This window comes from Serinus canaria, chromosome 2 (assembly GCF_022539315.1).
Source record: "Serinus canaria isolate serCan28SL12 chromosome 2, serCan2020, whole genome shotgun sequence".
In the NCBI taxonomy this organism is placed as follows: domain Eukaryota; kingdom Metazoa; phylum Chordata; class Aves; order Passeriformes; family Fringillidae; genus Serinus; species Serinus canaria.
The window spans coordinates 23,980,070-23,998,520 of record NC_066315.1 but is presented as its reverse complement, the minus strand read 5'-3'; the positions used below and the strand labels follow the sequence as shown (position 1 = coordinate 23,998,520).

The 18,451-nt window shown below is 40.6% G+C and overlaps 1 protein-coding gene across 1 annotated transcript in view; it reads left to right on the top strand.

Annotated features, from left to right (window-relative positions):
- CALCR (calcitonin receptor) overlaps positions 1-14,315 on the top strand; it is a 157,436-nt gene extending 143,121 nt beyond the window's left edge. Inside the window, exons 12-13 of the mRNA XM_030230008.2 lie at positions 5,317-5,358; positions 11,207-14,315. Of these exons, the coding sequence (XP_030085868.1) occupies positions 5,317-5,358; positions 11,207-11,428 (264 nt within the window). The 3' untranslated portion in view covers positions 11,429-14,315. The remainder of the gene's footprint in view (positions 1-5,316; positions 5,359-11,206) is intronic.
- The last annotated feature ends 4,136 nt before the right edge of the window (positions 14,316-18,451 follow it).

The window sequence follows — 18,451 nt, the reverse complement described above, 5'->3', positions numbered from 1 at the left end:
AAACTCAGCGGATGATGCTGAAATCACATGAAAGAAACAAACTCCCTCAGGCTGTAAAGCATTAGGGTACCAGATATACCAGCTCCTTGCACACCTCTGGCATGAAAACACATCTGTCAGTGCCTGAAAACCCTATCATGCTGCCCAGTGAAGACACCTGGGCAAAGGGAATTCTCTCCTTGTGAGAGAATGGCACAGCCACAGCCCTCGGTCCTGCATGTAGCTGCATTCAGGTCTCCATTCTCTCCATTCTGAGATAAAGCAAGAGAGATGGGGCTTGTGCCTGATGACCCTGCAGGGCCTCCTGCACCTCTGCTGGTGCTGGGGCTGGAGATGATGCTCCCTTCACCCTTGGAACCACTGGAAACCTTTTGAGAAGTCCCAGCTGTAAAGAGACTGGGGGGCTGTGCTTCCATGAGAGGTTCTGCTGGCTGAGGACCACTACTCCAGCTTCTGCCTTCTGACATTGGTCCACAGCAAAAGCCTCTCAGGAAAAAAGGAAGAGTAGAAAATTAACTGCATGATGCATCAGTTAGTCCCACATATAGACAGTCCCACCAGAGCTCTCAAACCAGCCCAGGGATGAATAAGCCTCAGCTTTCAAGCTCCCTATGCCAACTGTCCCATTCTATCTCCAGCACCTGCAAGCCAGGTTTTTAGAGGCTGTCAGGTGACATAAAAGGGCACTGTCACTGTGGAGGTCTGAGAGGGAGGGGTGGAGGAACAGCCCCTGAATCAACAGCAGTACACAAACAGCTAAAGCTACTCTTCTCAATCCCTTGGTGAGGGAGGTTCTAAAAGTGAAAGTTTACCTCTAATGACAAAATTCTATTCAGCATAAGAGCCTAGGTTTTTATTGGCAAATGAGAAGGGTTTTTTTCCTGCAGAACAGAAAATAATCACTGTCTTTTTCTCTACAAGTGAGATCCTTTGTGCACCACTCAGCAGCTTCCAAGGAGCACTCTCATGACTGCAGCACCCACCCTGCCAGGCAGGAGGATGCAGCTCAGAGGTGCCTGGTCTAGTAAAAGAATACTTTGAATCTTTAAGGCCTGGGTTTGGACTGCATATATATCCACACTGCCTCCAAGTTTTAAATTCAGCTCTCTATACAACCTTTTACAGAATAAAATTAACCCATTTAAAAGTAGCAAGTTAAAATTAGTAGGAAATTTCAATGTATTTTAGAAGGTATTCATTCCATCTGTTTCTCAGTTCAAAAGGAAATAAATATCCTCTATAATGCCAAACCAGGCAGAAATATTTTCTCCTTCTGTTCAAACTTAAAGTCATAGCACTGCTTTTGACAACATAAGCATTTTTTCTTTATCTTCTGTTCTTTTTTTTCCTCTTTGAATTATTAGAAGTCTAAAGCCTTTTTAATATTTTAAGCTAATTAAGGTTAGGGAAAATATATTTTCTAATCTGAATATAATAAAGTGGGAATTTTATAATAAAATTTCATGCAAAAAATGACAGTAATGAATTCTCCATAGGGAGCAGGAGAAGCAAAGCATGAGCTTTGGCTGATGGCATGTCTCTATAATTTTGCTGCTGTCTTCAGCCCTCTCATGACAATCTCCCCACCTCAGTGGCAGCAGAAACTGCACAGACACATTCTTTGCTTTGCTTATTTTTTTCATGTAACATAAATTAACAATTCATAACGCAGTCATTTACTTCAGAGAAACTGTATGGGTGTGCTGTGAATGAAGGTGGTGAGAAAAGCACTGCTGTTTTTATCCAAGCTTTTTATGTCTGCCAAAATGAGAGAGGTGGGAATGGGATGCACTTCTACGAGCAACCTCAGCCATGCTTTTCTTTTCTTTTTTTTTTTTTTGCTGTCCATTCAGCTCCAGAAGTGAGAAGTGAATGGACATGGAGCAAAGTCCACATAGATAATCAAAAACTGATTTTTATGCTATGACCACCTGCACATTATCTTCTAATATCAGTAATGAATACATGACCCCACTAAAATCTCAACACCTACACAGTGTATGGCTGATTAGAGCAGGAACTAGGGCCCTGGACATGGTCAGGAACAGCAGGAATAGGAGCACCTATATATGCTTTCTTGGTTTAATGGACACATAAGCTCGAATAAAAAAAGTAAAAAGAGGTATGAGAAACCTATGTAAATTTGTATTATCTGCATTGGTATTTTTTATTTGTTAATTTCTAACCTGAGTTAATTACTCAAACCTCTTTTCAAGATACTCATGTCTTCTAGGAGAATGAGATACAAATTAAATACCTGTCAAGCAAAGAATTTACTTAGACCAGCATAGTCACTTAAACACTGGAAAAAACTCAATACAGTGTTAATAAAGTAAGGTAGTGAAAGTCTGAGGGCAACTGTCTCTGGACAATCCCTATGGCATGATTCAGCTGAAAGCCACATTCATTTGTTCTTCACATAATTTCAGAAATAAAGAATTTCAGAAGAAGTCATTAAAGGCCCTCATCCTAAAATAAATATATTCTTCATTTCCATTTTCAACACCACAGCCAACATTATCTTGCTGGGAGCACACAATATATCACAGGTTAGTTTAACAACTCCACACAGTGGCAGAGAGATATAATTGACTTAGACATTTCATCCTCAGCAAGAGTTGTACCCTGAGCAAAAACCAGTAGCAGTTAGAATTTGGAAGATATGTATCAAAGAGATATGAAAAAAAACCCCATGGGCCTTAAATTAAATAATTAACCTATATGTAGTCTGTCACATGTTTTAATACATCCACTGTAGAATTATGGTCATCCCAAGCCCTCCTGGCTCCAGAGAGACCAAGCTGGTGTCTGCTACTGATATCTCTGTAGATTTACAGCTGAATATAACAATAGCCCTCTGAACTATGGGCTAAACTTTATGTATAAAGAAGAACTTGAACTTGAACTTGAACTAGAACTAGAACTAGAACTAGAACTAGAACTAGAACTAGAACTAGAACTAGAACTAGAACTAGAACTAGAAGTAAAAATAGAAATAGAAATAGAAATAGAAATAGAAATAGAAATAGTAGAAACAGAAAGAGAAATAGAAATGAGAGATAGATAGATAGATAGATAGATAGATAGATAGATAGATAGATAGATAGATAGATAGATAGATAGACAGACAGATAGATGGATGGCAGAGTTCAGAGGGTCATGGTAGGTGGAAGAAGAGCAATAGGATATACAAGGAGCAGACTACAGAAAATAATTTCTTCAGCCAGAACATGTACAACATGCATGGTCTCAAAATAAAAGAAGCCAGGTGTGCTTTCAGCTCACTCAAAACTAGAAGAGAAAACGAAAGGAATGTGAGGCATCACTCCACCTTCCTCTTTAGCTTTTTTTGAAGTTTACAAGAGAAAACATTAGTTAAGGGAACTACACTGCTGAATAGCAGAAAAGTGTAGCAATTGTGGGATGTAACAGAAGAATTCCAATACCATGCAGGAATTGAAATGGAAAATGGATTTCTTCAAGAGTTCAGGTTCGATTTCTGTCTTCAGGTGAACTGAGGTTCCCACATTCCCCCTAAACACTCTCACTGAAGACAAAACTTTTAAAAAAATTTCCCTGCTTCTTTCTCTCCCCCTGCTTCTTTCTTTCCTCATGCTGTCTTCTGATTTCCCATGCCTTGTGTAGACTGTCCCTGAGCATCCCTGCTCCCAGAGGAGATCCAGATCCATCTGGTTTGCCATTGTGGCTGACTGCTGCTAGTGAAACCACATTTAGCAGAAGAGCAGACCCCTGCTGCAAGGGTGCCCAGTGCAGTTCAAGAGCAGAGGTTGTGCCCAGCTGTGCACAAGCAGCATCGGTACAGGCTGCAAGGAACCCGTGCATTTTCCACCCTTGCAAAAATTTGGATTTAGGAGTATCTGGTCTGGCAAAGTTCTGCTTTAGAACTGTAAGGTTTCATTTGAATTTGTGGAGCTTCTTAGTCCAAAACTTATGGACAAGCTGTTGTGTATTTCTTACTGCATGGTGAGATTTGAGTTTTTTGAAAATACTCACTGCTTTGCCAAAATATAAAAAAACTTTTACTCCTCACTATGTCTACCCTTCATCCTCCTCCTACGTGCTGTTTCATGTTGATATTTGAATTTATGTCAAATTAAAAATTCTGCATCAGAGAAAATCTATTCAAGAAAAATAATTGTCAATATTGAAGTGGTCAACACTTGTCCAAACCAGCCTGTGTATCTCTGTATAAGCATTTTGTTAAAAAGCAATTCCTATTCTATTTGTGGTGCAAAATATGCATCTGAGAGTCCAAGACATTTTGCAAAACATTATCTACAATTCAACTGGTAATCATTTAAATGAAGGTTTTATAGAAAAGGTACAGCTGTAAAGCTCTTCAAAGCAGCCCTTGGGAACATAAGCTGCATTGCAGTTTTCCCCTCAGTTTCACAAACTGCCATATGTTTAGTTTATAATAACTGCTTTAAGTAATTTAAAATTAAGGCTTTTGGCTCCCAGTGATGATATGTAATGCTATTTTAATAAGAGTGGGGGCAGTTAGGACATGGACCAGTGTAAATACATAATCCTGAATGACAGACTCTCTGTGCAAGAATTTTCTCTCTTATTAATTTCACACTTTGCCATCTCATATTCCTGCCTTGGCCCTGTTTAATCTTATAGCAGTAGTGAAATGCTATCTGAGCAACTCTGGTGATGACAAAATTGACTTAAAGCCACGCTATGATGTGCAGTGTCTCTTTTTTTCTGCCTCCCTACCCTCTAACTCATGTGCTGTGGTAGGTTTTTTCCTTTTTCTGGCCACTTACACCTCTTCTCATATCCTCTCCATCCATTGTGATGCCCAACATACCAGTTCACTTATCTTGACATACAGTTCAATTTAAAGCCTTCCTGGGACAGCTGGATTCTCTGTGTCTGGCACTTTTGACTGGATAGCTACACTCTGATGAGTGAGTGGCAACATATAGAAAAAAATTCCTCTACCACCTCTTCAGCAAAATCAGTGGCACTGTGGTTCTCCTCTGTAAGCAAAATACATACCTACCTTTTATCTTCCTTCTCTGCATCTCTTACATATAAATAACTTCATAGCCATAACAGATATTCTATAAAATATAGTAGTACAGGGAGGAAGGTGGGGGGGGAGTAAAACATTATGAAAAGACAAAAAAATCCATTTAATAGCACACCTGTGAAAGATGGGGAGCATCTGTGATGCAGAGGAAGTGGATTAATGTATTTATCTTCTATCCATCAAGTCCAAATTTCCAAAACATGACAAATTCTATATATTCTGATCTCTAAACTCTTCTCTTTTCCTTCTCTTAGGGCTTACTTGTGGCTACCATATTCTGCTTCTTCAATGGTGAGGTAAGTACATGAAATGCAGAAAATGAGCAGAACGTGTCAAATAATCATCCTTCTGTTCATTAATGCAGATGTGAAGGATGTCACACTACAAACTTTGAAACCACACCAAGTTGCTTTTACTCTCTACACACAAGCAGTGGTGTGCATTTCTGACAGCTCTGTGCAGCGTGTGACTGGAATATCCCTGAGCAGATTAATCAGGTCTGTGACCATTACAAAGCAGATGGCACCTAGTGAGGTGTAGGCATGACACTCTTACCCTGCCATCTGCAAGTTTGAGATGGATGTCTCAAAGGGAAGGAGAAAATTGCTTTACACCCCTTCCTGCCCCAGAACAGCAGGAAGGACCACAACACTCAATAAGAAGCAGAGAAGGCATTCAGAGATCTGTCTGAAGAATGCAGTGGGGAGCTCAGGCCAGAACCATGGCAAATCCATCCCTGGTAGCACTGTCAGAGGTGGAGGAGTTCAATTGCTTGAGCTCCTTTGAGGATCAGCACTGCCCTTTTTACAGTCAATGTTTCTTGTGTAGCAATTTAGAAATAAAAACCCTTGAGGCAAAGATCTCTCCCAATCTCTTACAGCTGGATCATATATATGAATATACACCTACAGTGGGTTTTAGAACCACTTTACTACTTCATTTTTTTTACAAAAAATAGCAGGTTAAAATATGTCAAGAACCATTTAAATTTCTGCGGTAAGAAATTTTCCAAAGATGGTTGGCAAAAAAAAAAAGCTTTTCAAGATCATTCATACACACATCAAGAGCATTCAACTGTAGCAAAATAAAATACAATATATCTTAGCAAAGCTAGGAAGTCCATTAAAAAGTTCTCTTTCATTCCAGAGAAGATGAATTAGATACAGAACAAACTTTGTGATGCTAACACTCAGTAAGTAAACCTAGAGAGACTTTTGTGCTCCTGTTTATCCCTGTATATCATTAGAAACCAGCAAATTTCATGTAATGACATGACCACACTGATGTTTTGATAAAGACTGAAAGCAGGCTATCTTATTGATAAGGTGTTACTGGCTGATTTGAAAACATTCAGGATAACAGAGAGTATTAAATTCTGCCACCATTTGTCAACATCTCTGTACATTTGCCTCTGGCTGGCTCCCAGTGTAAATTTACAGAGAAATGAAGAATAAAAAAGATGAGAGGCCTCCTCAGCTGCAGTTCCGTAGCATGGCTCCTCAGGAGGCATGACAGAGAGTGGCAAAATGTGAGCAGCTAATCACATCAGAACCCAACACCAAGTGAGAGCTGTAAAGGTCACACTACAGAGGTTCACGGTTTCATGCATCCAACTGAACAAAGCTGAAGACATGTACAACTCTTTTCCTAACACATCTCTGTCCCCAGTATCTGCAGGCTACTATCACCTTTCTCCTTCTGCTCTACTGTCATCACTCTGACACAGCTGAATATCCATGCCCTGGAAACAAAGACAAACTTCTGATACTCCCCAGTATGGAGGACCTACTGTAAAGAAAGTAGAGACCAGTCAGGCAGTTTTTGAAGCATCCTCTGCCTGTAAGAGCGACTGCATCACTATGTCCAAGCAGTACTGCAGTGTCTCCTCACTGGCCTTCAAACAACGTGGTACCCCAAAATCCTGGTCTCCAACATTGCCTTCTTCACTCCCCCTAGTGTCCCCTGCATTTTTTTCAGATTAGATTTTGCAAAACAAATTCCCTTTATGTTTTATAGCTTTAGTGCAAGGGGTTGATTCTCCATCTCTAATGAGAACGCCCAGATTTGTCTAGATTAAAGTTTGTAGCAATGTTAAAAATGACCAAAGGTCACAGTAAAATGCACTGAAAACATAAAGTATCTTAAAGTGTATTAGTTTCATCAACTAGCTCTAATTGCAAAGTACTTTTGGCAAAGCTACAATGTCAGGAGAACATGTTTACATGTTCACCTTTACAACCCCAGGAATACAATTCTCAAAGTATGCTCTAAGGAATACATCTGAGGCATCTGCTTGCCAATATGCATGATTGATGACTCCTTGGTGGAGCAGCTGATCAGAAACATGGGTCAAAGTCAGGCAGTAAAAACAAATGACTGTGAGGATGCAGGTTTCTCAGACTTGCTGAGAGTGATTTTATTGGCACTTGGGTACTTTTCACCACAGCCATTTTCAAAATCATTACATCTGCTTCAGATTTGCAGACTGTCAATGGCAGGAGTGCTGAAAAACCTTCTCAATATTTTCTTCTAGGAAATTTTATTTAGGGAAGTTTTTTTTTTAGAATTTCCCATTAAGGTGAGCAGTGTCAAAGACGACACCTCTCTAATACAGACTCAAGACAGTTTGGTGCTACTTGCAGCAGCACATTACACCCACAAAGTGCATGCACTAGAGAAGCTGGGCTGAGCTGGGCCAGGAGAGGATGAAAGGATTGTGACCTTTTCTTCCCATTTATTTCTGCAGTTACAAAATCTGTACATATATGTGGCACAAAACCTATAGAAAAACAGCAACAGACAGAAAAACAGCCAAGCTGCTATTAGGGCCTTCCAAAGGGAACACTAATCTGAATTTGACCAAGAAAACTGAGCTAATTTCCCTCAGTTCTGGTGTATGCAGAAGTACACAGACCAAGATCTAGTCTGGTTTTCAGTTATGATATAAGATAGTTTCCAAGTTACTGCATACCTCTGCAGCCATAGAGGCTAAAATTATTTTTCATGAGAAAATTTAGTATGGGGCAAGGAGATTAATTTTAGTACTCCAGAAGCTTGGCTAATCTGGGATTTACTTTTTCCTACTGGAACATTTAACTTCAAGACTGAAATACACGAAGCTTAGCCAGGACAAACAGTGCCAAACTCAGAACCACTTTAGTGTGTTTTATAGTGCATTAATCATTACTGCCTCACTAACCTCACCTTAGTGCCATGAGCCCATCTATAGAAAGAAATCTAAAAATAATAATAAAAAAGCTGTACTGATGTCTGCATTCATCTGGAAGAACACATAAACAATGTTTGGTTTTTTTACTTTTGAAATGAAAACTCTTCTTGGACGTTTTCATATAAGACTTAGTGTCCAGTAGAACTGCATTTTCTCTGTCCAACAGCAACAGTTTTGTACAGATGATACAAGGTCTTTGCAATAGCCTGCTCACCAAACCACATTTTCAAGCCTGGGATTGCTTCTAGACTGCTGGACAATGGAATGGAAAGTCTGTTTGGGGAAAAACAGCCATGTATCTAATGTGCCAATGAGGTGTGAATGGCTAACAGAGAACAGAAAAACCTTTAAAGTCTTGAAGACTAGAGTAAATAAACTTGGGCTCTTCACTGCTTCAGTGGTTGCTTTTGTTTATCTGCCATCACAGTGGGAAGCATGGCAGGCATCACCGTGTGCCTCATGGTCCCCAGGTGCCTCCTCAGTCATTAATACATCGTGGCTGTGCATGTGATTTTCAGTAATGCTGCTTACATATATAAAATCCATGCCTGAATGGTTTTAGTTGGCACTGAGTTATGATCATCTGAAATTCTTGGAATCGTGGCAGAAAACTAGATTAGCAGGTTCTTCTCAAATGCAGCAACTTGTACAATCCATTATCCATTTGTGGCCAGATCCTTGTACAAACAAGCAGTTCAGCAGAGAACAAAAAAGATGCTTTGACCTTGTGCTCTCACTGCTCTGTGGAGCCTTTTAGATCTTTATAATGACACTTCTGATCATGGGCTGACCTGGAAGGAATGTGGCTGTTGTCTACCCACCATACACACAATGTAAGCATCAGTCCCTCTGAAGAAGAAAATTATAAACTCCTCATGACAGGCTCTGTAAGACTCAGGGACATTGTTCTTCCCTCTCCAGCTAACCACACTATCATCTCCAGACCTATGGCAGACTCTAGTTCAGCTGAGAGCAGCTGGGGAGCTTATCAGGAGCTTCTCACCTGCACAGCAGCTCTTCTCCCCATGAAGAGTGATCAAAGCCTTGGGGTCTGTGCAGGGGGCAGGGGTAGAAGAGGGCTGGGAAAGGAACTGAAAGTCTCTAAGAGCTGGCTCTTGCTGCCTTCAGTGAAGATGCTGACATGAATCTGAACGGATGAAGTGCTGTGAAATGCAAACACAGCCTGGGGCAGAGGTGAAGGCCAGAAGTGCACAATGGCTGGTGACCGTGGTGTGCACAGGGGGTGGCTGCAGGCAGGCAGAGCCCCTGTGCACACACAAGGTTTCTGCATTATCCTCCTTGTGTCTGCCCTAGATGCACCAGTGAGACATGGGGAAAGTCACTGTCCTAGTACTTCTGAAGATTTCTTCTTCCAGTCCCTCCCCATAGCTTTTGGGGTAGCATATTCATACTGTAACATCAAAAAGGAATTTTAAATTGCCTGACATCTTTACAAAGTTTAACTCATGTAATATTTCCGTATCAAGTGCTGCCACTGCATTACTCTTTGACCCAGTAATTCTTTCTCATTAATAAACTTGGGTGATAGTGTGATAAAACATCCCCACATGCAGCTATTTCACTTTTATTCTCAACACTGGCATGGTAAATCCTGCTCAGAGCCCAAGTAATTAAAGTTTCAATGTGACCATATTCCTTTCCTGAGCTCAATATCTAATTAACCTTCACAGAGCCTTTTGGTTTTTTCCTTTATGTGTTAGGAGAAGGTGAATAGCAATACATTCTCCAAATGACAAACAGTGCCCACCGCAGCAGGACCACAAAAACTCCTGTCATCACAGTGCCTTACTTGCACCTGCCTTCCTCTGGAGGAGAGGGTCATTTACATCAGATTATTGTGCCAAACTGCTGCTATTCTCACTTTATGTTGTTCAGAATCACTGATCTAAACAAAAAGAGCCAGGATTTGCCCACTTTCTTCTCATGTCACAAAACTATCAAGAGCTGCCATGCATGGACATGCAGCTGGAGAAGTCCTTATTCCCTGGCAAGACTCAATAGTTTAAATCATTTCCTAATACCATGTATAACATCATTCTTAATGTAAACCCTGAATAAAATTTCTTATTCTTAGCAGATGACTGTTCAAAGGTTGAAATCCTCAGCTATGCAGAGGGCTATGACCATTCTATATTTTGTGAGCACAGAACCTGTTCTTAAATTACCAGAATAAAATCTTTGTTTGGCTGTCCTGATCCTCTAACTCTTTCTATAAAATTATTCCTGGCAAGCTCATGAAGTGTAGGTACACTTTGCCATTCATGGCAATTCTCACTACTCAAGGCTGAGCTTCTTCAGGCATCAAAATGCTTTCGGCATTTTAGGGGCAATAATCTGGCTGCAGCATCAGCCTTCCTTCTGTTTCCTGTGATGCCAGGGCGGCGGGTGGGAAGGGAGGCGGAGGGAGGGGCGGAGGGCGGGTACGGGAAGGGAGGGCGGTGACGGGAAGGGCCGGGAAGGGAAGGGACGGGGGTAGGGTGGGCCGGGCAGGACGGGACGGGCAGGGGCCGGGCCGGGCAGGGAAGGGGTGGCGGAGGGACGGAGGGACAGGGCAGGGAGGATGGGCAGGAAGGAGGACGGGCCGGGAGGGCCGGGGCCGGACGGGAGGGACGGGCAGGGCAAGGGCACGGGAAGGAGGAAGGGGTTGACGGCGGGAAGGGACCGGGCAAGGGCCGTGGACGGTACAGGCCGTGCCGGGAAAGGAAGGCAGGGCACGGGCAGGGCAAGTGCTTCCTTTCACGTTTCTCTTTTCCTTGAACTTCTTTGTCCCTTTTCCTTTCCCTTTCCCTTTCCCTTTCCCTTTTCCTTTTCCTTTTCCTTTTTCCTTTTTCCTTTTTCCTTCCTGTCACAGGTGTTTGTGTTATGCCTCACCCCACAGTGTGTTTCCCTGGCAGGTGCAAGGAGCTCTGAAGAGGCAATGGGCACAGTACAAAACCCAGTGGGGCCAAAGGCGCCGAGAGCACTGCTCCACGCGATCTACCTCCTACACGGCCACGTCCATCACCGAGGTCCCTGTGTACCTGTACCACCACGATGCCAACAATGAACACTTAAATGGGAGATACGTGGAGGACTCTGAACTCGTTGCATTAAAGTCTGGAGACACGTCTGCCTAGCTCAGCACCAGCCGCTGCAAACACGTTGTTTCATGTTCTGCTCATGAGAAAACTGGGGAGAAGGGTGGGAGTGTGGAAATCCGAGATGCTGTGTCAGAGTGCAGGCCGAGGCAGAAGAAAACATCCTATTCAAACCACATCAACCTCTGACAGCAATGATGTAGAGGGAGTGTGATGCAGACCTGGAATTCTTCCTGGGCACTGCAGAGGGGAGTGAACATGGACCTGCCCACTAGGCTGCTTAATCTCCACATCTCCTGATACCTGTATGAAGTGACCATCTGACATTTGCAACAGTCCCAGGCAGCCAATAGCAAATGGGAAAGAAAGAACCAGTACGTGGCAATTGGAAACTTTCAGCACTTTTTACTTTTGGTACTTTTCTTTAACACTAGATTTTAAACCATCAACTTTCACAAAGTTGACTTGGAGTCATTTATTTTCCCATTTAAATGAGCTTGATGACTGCTTAAAAGATTATGCACATTGCAAGAAAAATCAACCATATGAACAGCAGAAAGTAATTCCAAAGTATTGAAATCTCGATGCTTTCTAAAGAAGGCCACAAAATAATACCATCCCCAAAGGATACCCCAAAATATTATCATCCCTTTAGCAGGGGCATAAAGCAACTTAAGGTGAAATAGTTTTTACATACCAAGATCTCAAACACCCTCAGAGAAACAAATTAATTCTTCAGGCTTAATAACACAAGTCCTGAAAGCATCTCAGAATAGATTTCATTTAACAATACTGGTAGCTCAAGAATATTTATTTATAGGAAAAAATGTCACCCTATTACTCTACCCATAAATTCATCATTAAGGCACAATTCTCTCACTCTGAATAAGCTGTGAAATTAGTTTGGGAACTATGTTTTATTTAATAGGCATTCTGAATTGAGTGCTAGATGAATGCTTGTCTCTGTTATACATTTGTGATCATGGCAGAAAATGTTCCCATGAAAGAAATCAGGAACCAATATCTTAGCACAGGAAGCATCTACTTTTGGAATCTTGTTGCTCTCCTGAGTTCCTAATCGTTACATAGTCTTGCCAAAAACCTTTATGACCTATTTCTGCTTCTATTGAAATTAGCACACAAGTCTCTGTTAACTTGGATGAGCAATGAACAACTCTTCAGTGTTCAGGAATGAGTTACACAATACAGTTCAGTGTAGACTTCAAAAACATGTGGCCATTTCCTCCATAGTGATTTGAAACCATTTTTAAATATTGCATCAAGCCAGGCTGATTTCCTTCCCCGACACAACCAGACTCTGAGCTTTATCCTCAATTTGTAGATTTTAAATGGAGAAAAAATGTAAATGTCTAGCTCCATGAGTCACCACCTCACTGGAAAAGTCCCTTCCAGGAGTGAGTTCACGAGGCAGAGCTGTAAAGCCAGCACTATGAAAAGGGACCAGATTCCCCCTGTCCATACACGAGGCAATGCCTTGCAGGGAAAGGAGCTGCTCTGTTTTTCACCACCAGCACACCCACCAGCTGTGCACCATGGCATGTTGTCCCCAGAATGAGGAGGAAGCTGCCAGCTCTGCCATTGTGGAACAAAAGAGGAGCTGGGGAACAAGAAGGAGTTGTCTGCTGGCGGTGCAGATCATCACGTGGTCAATCCAGCGGAACACCCACAAGAAAATACCATCGTGTGTGTTTGTTCAAGGAACACACCTATTCTTCAGAATTCAAGGAATACAAAGACAGTTATTTTTTCAAACAACAGTATTTCTCATATTGCTATTTCTACTTTCACCAGTGAACAATAGGAAATGGAGGAGCCAGTTGTTAAAGACAATAAAGTAGCTCTGCTATGAATCTGTATTATTCTGAATAGCTTTGGGGCACACTGCACTTCCCAGGAGGGCTGCCGAAGGCATTCCTGCTTTCTAAAGAGACAAATGAGCTGATTGTAAAAGAAATGTGCATAACATAGAGAGTTTAATAATGAACACGTCGGTTTTAATAATGTAAAGTTTACAACATGTAAGTGCAAGTTGTTTCACAGTCAGTTACGTTCATGTGGATGTACAAAATGGAAATGTTTTACCATTATACTGATAGTTTTCTTTCTTCTATAACCATATTTTCTTGCTCTGTTTAGTAGAGTGCTCTGAAAAGTCAGATTCAGGATCTGAGGTTTAGGATATTGTTTGCAGCTTTGGTGTGCTCGTGTCAGTCTTTATGGAGGCTTTGGTTTCAGTCAAGGGATGATGATTTCCAGCCACAAAAAAATTGGTATAACATACACACTGAGTCTAGGGCTGTCATCACACTTGGGTTTTGTAGGAAAGGCTGAGTTTTAAAGGTACTTACTGAGTAATTTCTAATCAAAATATTTTCCAATGGGAAATGCTATTTTTCTTCATCTCAACAATGGTTTGAAATGCCATAATTGCATACATAAGGTACATTTTATTCTCTGCTTTATAAATAGCACCATACACTAGTGACAGTAATGTTGAGGATGCTGATACAACTTCAATAATTCCAATTATGACAGTAGGGTGGTTTGACTCAAATAGATTTCACAAGAACAGCAGAAACACATAATTAATGCATCAGTGTATCAAAAAGTATGGAAGGAGCAGACACTTGAATCAGTGGATTCAAGGTGATTTTAAGAGGAAAGCAACCTCACATTTATCACCTCTGCAGTATCTACTTCCTCTCAAACACCACACCCAACACATGAAAACCCAGTTTAGTGAGCATTTGCTCTTGCAGTAGGTTTTGTGTGGTTGCTCTGAGCAACCAAATCTATCAGGAAGATAGATTTAGATGGATGCTGTTTGTTATGCTTTATGAGATACAGAAACACAGCACAAACTAAAATATTTGTTGTGGCATGGGATGTTGAAAGTAAGACTTGATTTTTATTTTATTTACTTAATAAATATATTTTATCTGAAATAAAACAGCAACAAAAATACAACAGACAATTTTCTCTGTATTTAAATTGTTAGCAATAATTCTACCTTAATTAAAACACTACAGAGTGCTCACCTAGCAAAATAACTCTGCTTTAGGATAAGAACAACCCTGCAAAAGTGGTGAATTCCTGTTCTCTTCTCCCATTCTTTGCCAGCCTCAATAAACAAAACATGAGCAGACTTACAAAGATGGATATCTGAAACACTGAAAATGTGAAGGTACCTACTTTTCCACTGCTAGCAATTTTAAAAATTTGGTGTGTCTTTGTGAAGCTAAATACTGCTCAAAAATTTGAGGATTTGTAACCCTAAAGCCATTTGCATTGAAACAGCAATTGATCCCAAACCAATGAGAACCTGCAGTGTGAACATGCCCTCTCTGCCCTCTACAACACTTTTTAGGTACTTCCAGATGGATCCCAAATCTGCATTTAGGAACCCCTTTACTGAGCATTCAGAGCATAATTGAAAAAATAAACAAATCACAAATACAGATAAAATACAAATAAAACCATCACAAATACAAATAAACCATCACAAATACAGATTGGTATGTTGCCCTCATCCTAATAAAGACCAGCTGTTTTTACCTGTGAAATCAAGTGCTGAGAAGGCTCCCATTGCTGAGCATGTCCTGTTGCTGCAGGAAAAGGATGAATTGGGGTGAAATGACTATCCAGGTTGTGATATTGTGTCTCACAAAAAACGAATCAGCACAGTCAGCATGGGGGATGATTGAGGCCCAGCTCACCTGCCTTGGCATAGGAACTATTTAGATATCCTTCTGAATCCCTGTCAAAACTTATTTTCCATTATTTCATGGCAGCAAAGATGGGCACTGGGCTCTGCTGGAGCAGGAAAGTATTTAATTCTCCTTATACTCCCTTTAAGATTTTCTTCATAATCCAATTTCAGGACCTCAAAAGCCTATCAACAATTATCTTCAGCCAATTTTAAAGGACATTAGCAGTGATTTTAAGACTCTGGTACTTTTTCTCTCACTGCAAGCAAAAGTAGCTTTGAGAAGTGGCCCCACTACAGGAGGTTACTTTGTGTAATGCACCAAGTGTGCCCATGTGTGACTACATGCAGCTCTCCCACACCCAAGGGCTGTGATATTGGTTTGCATAATATGGTCAAAGAGATACAGCTCCTTCCCTCAAATGCTTTGCATTTCTCTCCCCCTCAGTATTACTGCCATAAGATGTGTTTATTTCCCAATCTGTGCTTTCCGTGCATTTTCAGTGGAAACATTTTTCTTTTACAGTTTGCAACTTATTCTGACTTGCCAAGATTTACTCACCAAAATCAGACTGGAAAATGTGTATTTTGATCCAAACCAGGTTAGAGAATTCAGGTGCTTGGCCCATACTGTTTTTTTAAAAACTAGCCACTGGAATTATGGAAATGGTAGGTGCTAAGGTAAGGTAAAAGTCTGAGCACACAAACCAAGTATCTTCAAAAGCAGAGTAACATTATTTTTTTTACTTTTGACAGAATACAATCCTGTTATTTATTTTTTTTTTAATAGAAAAAAATCTAAACAGATCTTGTGAAGTTTTACAAAAGGCACCAAAACCCCCAACCATCTGGAAAGCCTAGATAGCATGCATACATATGATTACATGTACAGTAAATTATTATAAGAGCTGTGTTCAGGTAGAAAGTGACCCATCATCCCAAAATGAACAAAGTCATGAGTGGGAGAGGATGCAGGTGAGAGAAGACTTGTAGCCTCCAGAAAGTGCCTTGATGCTCTCTGGGGACTCCACATGGAGCACAGACCTAGGTCACCCATATCCCACTCCCATCCCAGATGTGTTCATGATGGGAATGACTAGGACCAGAGACACTGGATGCACTGAATTTCTCAGCTTCATAAGCCAGCACTGAGCTGATGAAAGGGGCTGGCTGGAAGATGAGCAGGAGCAATTTCTTTTCCAGCTGCATGGTAAGGCTGGGTTATCTCCTTAGCACAAGATCCACTGTTGTGGAGGGAACTGACCTTAGACCAGGCAACTCCTTGGTATGGAAAACCTTTTAATTTCACTTTACCCTGGGTAACACAGCAGTAATTCTCACTGACTTCAGCAGAGTGGATAAAGGCAGAACTTCTCCCTCTCTGATTATAGAGGTTATCTAAATATCAAGCAAATACTGAAAATGCTTGGTTTAATCCAGTATCACCTGCATATTTTACATCAAAAATCCTGGTTCATCTGTTTTATGTTATATATAGGCTCCTTAAGGTTACAAGACACTATTTTTTATATTTGCCTTGTTTTTTCTAGTAAAATATTCATTCTCTATTAGCACCATATTTATATGTGTTACATGTGTTTGACAAACTTCACTGATTACTTGGCCACTAACATATATTTTACTTGTTACATTTATAGGTATAGATGCTTATATGAAAGGCTTGGCATGTAAGAGCTTCCAAAAAATCAAAATAAAAAGAATGCAAAAGGACCTCCCAGTCCATGCTGACCACAGAAAAACCTGAGAGGTGGAAATCCCTTGTATCCTACTCTCCTCTCTTATTTCCTAGTAATTTCTTTAGTTTTGAGCAAAGAGGGCAAATGTACTTCAGTCCAGATGGCAACAGTCCAGAAGGCTGATCAGCACTAGATTGTATGGATAGGTGTTTCTGGCAGGTACACAAGGAGAAGTACAGCTTTTCCCACAGATCATTGCAAGGACATGAACTTCTCCCAGTGTGCATGCAGATGTATGCAAGATACCTTTAGGTATATGCACCATCACAATTAACACCCCTGCTAAGAAGGAGTGGGAGAGAGCTCTGCAGAATTTGAGCAGTCTGTGAAATAAGATTCATGAGGAAAGAGGCTGTATCTTAAGTGCAGAGACAGCACTGCCAGTATAGGCTTCCACATGGAAGGAATTTACATAAAATAGCTGCCTTTAATGAGTGTCACTCTACCAATGGCCAGAGTCCATATTCTGCCTGCTGCAGTCTGTGCAGACAAGCTTAACAAGTTCAGGCTCACAAAATATGAAGAGGAGATAGCTTAAGAAAAGTTTTTTCTTATTTTATTATTCTACAGGCCTTTTTTCTTGTATTATCTTTTGGCATATAGCAAATATTTAAATCCCAGGGACCCAGCCACCACTCTCAATTTTGTCTCTCCAGCAACAGAAGGGAGGTATCCCTCTGGAGAGGCTGCAGCTTTGAACTGGCAGCCCTGTGGAGTCTTCATAAGAATTATGGTGATAGAGTATCCAACACAAAGTAGCCTTCAATTTTGAAAAAAGAGACTTCAGAGATTTTTCATTTTAATCCTCTGTTGTAAAATTTCTTCCTTATGGGAGATTCCTTGGCAAGTCAGAGTTAGAAAGGATGTGGAAGGACAAAAGGTCGCTTCAGATGGACCATCACCTACATGATGAATAGTTTGTCATGACTTCTCAAGTAAAGTTTTGGTAAATGCAAAAAAAAATGCCCCAAAACATAAATCATGTGTCTCCTTTCTAGCTGTAGCCCATGCAGAAGTAACTTGGTTTCAACTTTTTCTATACATCAGGATGTCATGAGCAAAGAGCTCTTTTCAGACATTAGTTTTACATTACACAAGTACTAACACTCTTCAGTGCAGAATGGTGTGCCAATTACCAACAATGCACTTTGGCAAAAGCTGGTGAATGCAATCAGGACAAAGAAATAAAATAAATATATTTGATGCTCAGCATATACAGTCATCACAAATAAGCAATATTCCTTCAGTAATCAAAACACACACAATAACATCTGGATAGAATTTAAACAATTCCATGAGCACATAAGAAATTTTCCTTTTTTTTTTTTTTTTTTAATCAATCTGTGTATGTGAACTGTATGTTCATGGCAGGAAAGTTTTATGCAATTAATTTTTATTGGGTGATGCTTGAAATGCATGGTTCACAAAACTGAAAAGTTTTGAAAATGTAGCAAGACTTCCCATGTTGGCAAATCTGAGGCACATTCATAAGTCACAAATTCATTGTGTATGACTGATATTAATGAAAAGACAATTATAATTATATATATATTTTTAATATCCTTCTCTTTATATACA